This window comes from Synchiropus splendidus, chromosome 4 (genome assembly GCF_027744825.2).
Source record: "Synchiropus splendidus isolate RoL2022-P1 chromosome 4, RoL_Sspl_1.0, whole genome shotgun sequence".
NCBI lineage: Eukaryota > Metazoa > Chordata > Actinopteri > Syngnathiformes > Callionymidae > Synchiropus > Synchiropus splendidus.
Genome location: NC_071337.1, coordinates 33214254 through 33220253, shown reverse-complemented (window position 1 = coordinate 33220253; position 6000 = coordinate 33214254). Strand labels below are relative to the sequence as shown.

General features: G+C 39.2%; 1 protein-coding gene across 2 annotated transcripts in view; it reads right to left on the bottom strand.

Moving 5' to 3' along the window:
• Positions 1 to 235: 235 nt before the first annotated feature.
• Positions 236 to 6000, bottom strand: part of epb41a (erythrocyte membrane protein band 4.1a) — a 55524-nt gene continuing 49759 nt past the window's right edge. Inside the window, exons 16-20 of one of the 2 annotated variants that reach the window (XM_053862661.1) lie at positions 3516 to 3644; positions 3354 to 3452; positions 2752 to 2832; positions 2562 to 2672; positions 236 to 1142 (exon numbers count right to left, since the gene is read on the bottom strand). In XM_053862661.1, the coding sequence (XP_053718636.1) occupies positions 2574 to 2672; positions 2752 to 2832; positions 3354 to 3452; positions 3516 to 3644 (408 nt within the window). In that variant the 3' untranslated portion in view covers positions 236 to 1142; positions 2562 to 2573. The remainder of the gene's footprint in view (positions 1143 to 2561; positions 2673 to 2751; positions 2833 to 3353; positions 3453 to 3515; positions 3645 to 6000) is intronic. The other variant, XM_053862660.1, reaches the window with a different exon arrangement.

The following is a 6000-nucleotide window of genomic DNA, read 5'->3' as shown; positions in this document are numbered from 1 at the left end:
AGCATGGATGACAAAATAGAATAAATAAAATTTCGTGACCACAGAACAAATTGCTTTGAGACCAAGTTGGAAACATTTGGTTTGAGAAAGGTTTTATATTTTTTATTTCAGGTTTTATACGACCTCACAAATTTGTGTTTTGAATACATATCAGTGAGAGATGACAAGCAAATGAAAAAGTTTAAGACACCCTCTTTTATAACCAGACAGCTAAACAAAGTTCTAAGTTACAGTGAAAAAAAAAAAAAAAAAAAACAGAATAAAAATTGTCTAAAAAGTGATCTTTTTCACCTATTATGGTATTCAGTTTGTTGCCTCACAACATCCAAACTCATAGAAAACAGACACTTCAAGTATATAAACATAAATACCCGGGAATGTGTGTGTGTGTATACATATACATACATACATATATATATATATATATATATATATATATATATATATATATATACAACAAACAAACAAACAAAATACAACTCTGAAAGGTGAAATGAGTATTCAATGCAACAAAAAATACACACTAAGTTGTGTCTAAAAAACACAAGAACATTAGCATGATAGAATATCACTCAGAGTGCACACACATCCACCAACAACGAACTGCTTAAAGAAATTAAACTAAATTCCCAAAGCAGGAATTGAACCCAGACAATGGCAGAAAGAGTGCTGAATTCTAAAAAAATCCCTTGACCACTCGATACTCACAAGGAGTGTGTATGACTTGTGTCCTGTGTTCCTTGTGCCATTTCACTCATTTCCTAAATATTTTATGGAAATCCATTCAAAACTTTTCAAATTATTCTGTACACGGAGAGACACTCAAACTTACAGCGTCAAAAAACATATGCCCCTTGGCTGATGCAAGAAAAAAACTTGGTACGCTGGGAGGAAAACCATAAGTGTAACATTAACATGTACAAGCACAAGTACATCTCACGGGTAGTTGTCTCTACGTTTACAAGTAAATAAATAAAAATATTTTAAAACAAAACAAAAAAAAGCAAGAGACAAAATGTAGGAAATGAATGAAGTTTCATCTGTCCAATTCTTTTTTTCACCAGTTACCGTAGCTAATAATTCTGGCACCTGGAGTTAACCTGGAGTCATGTAGTTCATGATGTCAGAGGGAGAATAATTGTCTGAAATGACACACAAGAGAAAGGAGAAGTGACGTGACATGAATAAATACTGGTGAAGGCTGCTTCTATGTTTTTGTTGGTACCATTTCTCCATGTCTTCAGAACTGAGTGCAGACTGAGTTTCTCACAGTTGCTCAAGGTTGTTGCTACATTCTTTTTTGTTATCTTCCTTGTTGTTCCACCCGTCCCGTCCAGTGATTACAGTGTGTTCACTGAGAATTCCTCAGTGAGAGTGTCAACTTAATACTGTGAACTTGTGCTCTCACTCTCTTTGCAAAGATTCTTCAACAAATATTCATAAAAGACAATTCTATCTACAAGGTCTTTATTGTAGTCAGGAAATTCCACAACAAACTGTACTAGTTGGAGCAACAGAGGCTCTCTTGAACAGTGAGAGCCCCAGAGCTATAACAATGAAAGACATTGAATTCATGGTATTATACTTTTTGGTCGTCACTCCTCACTAAAAACATTTTCAAAATTCACCTCTTCCCAGAGTTCTGAAATTCGGAAAACAAACAAACAAACAAACAAACAAACGAGAGGCTGACCTCAGAGGACACATTTCTGGGGGTTTCTGTAAAGAGGTCTTAAAGTGGGGATATAGTTCATCAATATGTTCAAGATTTGGCTTCAATCAAAATTGTTAATGAAAGTCACTGCACTCCATAAATACTGGCAAAAAAAGCATGGAAACGCACACTGGATGTGATCTATATCAACCGTCTCCAGCTAACTTTTTCCACATGTTCTTGCCCATCTTTAAATTAGTATTGTCTGCCATTTTTAACACCCTAACTTTAACATATGGTTACAAATTTCCAACATTGGAAACCCATTTACTTTTTTAAGTTAAGAAGAACTACATTAAACCTGGTTAGTGTTCCAAGTTATTCCAAGCTCCAGTCATTATTTCGTCTCCAACTGATTGTCACGATGCAACATGACAATCACAGAGACCTACATGATGCATGTACTGTGGATGCAAGCTTATGTGTGCACAACTGGAACATATGCACAATGAATTGTTGCAGAGTGGAAGGACGGGGTTGCCACAGAGGTGGTGATCTGTTTTGGTTTAGTTTCCATATTTTTGCATATACGAATAGAGAGAAATTTTATAAAGGAGGCTTAAATAAGTGAATCAATCATGTTGGAAGGGCAGACAGGAGGCACGGCAAGAATTTCATTATCCCTGTTTTATTTCAGACTGAAGTTTGGAATTGAAGCAGGGGATGAAGATTACTTATCAACAAACAAATGCAGAATAATCATTTTATGATACTATCTTTTGGTAATCATTTTATCTTGTTTCTGAATTAAATTTGAAATGTTTCTTAGGTTAATTCATTCGACAAAACTACACTATTTTTTTGTACTAATTCGAGAGAAGCAATAGAATGTGTGCGCAAAACCAACCTTCCAAAGATCTTACTCTGGAGAAATTTCCGTTTCCTGGTGCACAACAACTTTGGTGACAGACATGTCAGGATGCTGCTCTTTGGCCTCTTTAATTGCTTGTGCCAAAGCCTGAACGGGTCAAAAGCAAATTGTATCTTTAATACAAATGCACAAAGCATATTTGAAGGACTTACAGGGATGTATTTACCTTGTCATGATCAATCTCAGTGTCTCCAGTAATGATGATTCTTTTCTCAATTCGGGTCTCCGAGATTCCCCCTTTCACTGTCTGCAAGAGCATTAATAAAAAGGAATATGAATGTACAAACCCACCTGCATTCATACCAAATGATGACACAGACAAGTCTGCTTGTTGTATAAAGTAGGGTAAAATTACAAAAATTACTCACACAGTTGAGGTTGTGTTGTGTTAAAGATTTGTTTGACAGCCAAAGTGCTCAAAAAAAACTAAGAGGAAGTTAGGTTAGGTAGTAAGTAAGTCTATGATGCCATGTTTCACTCACAGTTATTCAAGGTAGGCAACACATTATATGCAACACTTTCTGTCAGTGAAGTTTGTATGAGAGAGTGACAGCACTTTGCAGCATAAGTGAGCAGACGAACTATATATATATATATATATATATATATATATATACACACACACACACACACACACACACACACACACACACACACACACACACACACACACACACACACACACACACACACACACACACACACACACACACACACACACACACACATTCACAATGAAATTTAATTTCTAACCAATTTAAGTCCAACCTTTGTGATTTGAGTGGTGGTGGTGGTGCTGATGGTCTCAGAGGTGATTGTTTGTGCACAGAGCACTCCGGATTCCTTGTCTTCTTGGTTGTCGATAGGCTGTTTGAAGACACAATTTAGTTTGTAAACTGGTTGCAGCATTCCTTCTAAAATTATTTATACCTGTGCAGACTCGTAAGTGATGGTCTTGGTTTCAGTGTGAAGTAAGGGTGCTTCTTTGGATGCAACCGTCCCCCTCAAAGAGTTGGTGATGTCTGAGATGGTGATTCTCTGGGTCTTCAGAGCAGGAGACTACGGGTAGATGAGGGCCATTTAGATGCACAGATTGATAGACGACGTACTGCAATGACTACTTTTTGATCGCAATAGATAATTTCTTGGGTCAGTATTTCCCTCCACAATTCCCCCAATGATCAGAATAGAGAGAACAAACAGAAACAACAGATGTGTATGAAGGTTACCTCTCCTATTATTAAAAAACCTTTAAACTAGTTCTTTTATACAATTAATGTGGCATCAGATTGTGCTTGCCTCCAGCGCAGCTCTGAACACCCACCTCCTTAATAGGTGGAGGCGTGTAGCAGAGACATGTATGCCTCAGATCAGATCAACACACAAGTTATTACTTATTATCACAAATCAAACCATTGTCACAATGTTTTATTGAATGACACAAAAAATTACAATTGAAATTGAGCTACTATTTACAAGGGAGCCAGGTATTTTGTCAGGACCTGATTCACTTTCCTCATGTCTCTTTATACTCTGTGAGGCAATTATTTCTCACTTGTGAGGCCTGCTTCTGACTGAGTCATGCTGTTACTCTGTCACAGCTGAATTTCCATTGAATGGCTAAACGTGTAAATGGAACTGCCCCGACCTTACCGTTGGAATCAACCATTGGTGTTTGAAAAGCTAGGCACTGCATATGCAGGTGATGTCTTAATAAAACAAACTCTGCAAACACTTTTGAGCATGGATGGATAAATTCAAACAATGTAAAAGATAGAGTCTCACAACAGCTGGCTTTGTATTTGTTGTGATAATTGTGATGCATGTAGAGATGGATTTCTGTTTAGTTACATGCACCAGTCGTTGCTGCAGCATTTACATGACACCAGAGTCTATGCCAACTTTTGAAACCAGAGCCTGTTGTCTGTCATGAGTTAATTTCGCACTTCACATTATGACGTTAATTAGCACGTTGTGTGCTAATTCCTCAGCACAATTGGGTAATGATACAACGCGGAATGATACTTTCACGGACTTGAATTCCGATCAGTTAAACACTCCCAAAAAACTCAGGGAAACAGTAGGATTATTCCAAAGGCTTTATGGGACTTTTGTGAACTGAAATAACAAATAAAACATTGGTCACAATCCCACAGGAATGACACACAAGAGCATCTACAGCATAAATGACTTAATTTAGCCACGTAGCATGCTAACACTCAACGCAGACAAAAACGTGAGTCTCCGACTACAACTTTCGCGTAACTGACGCTCGTACCGCTAACACAAAGGAAAACAATACTTACAAGATGCTGCCTCAGTGTGGGAACAAAAATGAAGAAAAAGTGGCTACGTCCGTCTGTCAACAAGTCACGGCAAACACCACTGTCCTGAAACTCGCTGTCCGACGTCATCACTTCAGTGTGACAGGACATCGTCTAGACAGTTCGTCATCACGCTGGCATGCAAAGACGTCCGGTTGCCATAACGACCAAGTTTAACAGAACGCCGCGACGGAACGTCAAGAAAACGACCCACACAAAGGTATCAACTATGAACATAACAGATACTCCTGAGTGATTTGTCCATCTTGTTCCAGAGAGGCACACAGAACTAGGGATGTAACAATATGCCTTGGCTAATATTGAGACCAATATTATTGTGAGGGTTTCTGAGCAGGGTGGAACCCAACAGCAAAATGTCGATGGAGCAACAACAAGGCAGGGCACAATTCAATAATTTAATACAACACAATTATTCACATTAATCACAGGAGTGATCTCTCTTTACACACAACATTGTGGTAGAGCGACTGCAATAACACCCCTGCTCTGCCAATTCATCGACCAATCTCCAACTGCCTTACACCCGACTCGAGAGCAAGACCCCAAGACACTTAAACTTCTCCACTTGAGGCACAGACACAATCCTTACCCGGAGAGAGCAATCCACTCTTTTCCAGCTGAGAACCATGGCCTTGAATCGCTGATCCTCATTCCAGCTGCTTCACACTCAGATGCTAACCGATCCAGTGAGAGTTGAAGGTCGCACTGTGATGAAGCCATGAGAACCAATTCATCTGCAAATAGCAGTGACTGGATCCTCATGCCACAAAAACGCAAAACCTCCCCACCAGAGCTGTCCGTCAAAATCCTGTCCATGTAATTGGACATGGAATGGAGACAATGCACAACCATGGCGAAGACCAACCCCCACCGGAAAGACATCACACTTGCAACCAAGGATCCGGACAAAACTGACCATACGCCTTCTCCACAAAGCACATGTAGACTGGCAGGTCATACTCCCATGCACCCGTGTGAACTGTTGAGAGAGTAAAGACTTGGTCCGTAGTTCCACATCCAGGACGGAACCTGCATTGCTTCTCTTGAACCTCAGGTTCAACAATCGATCG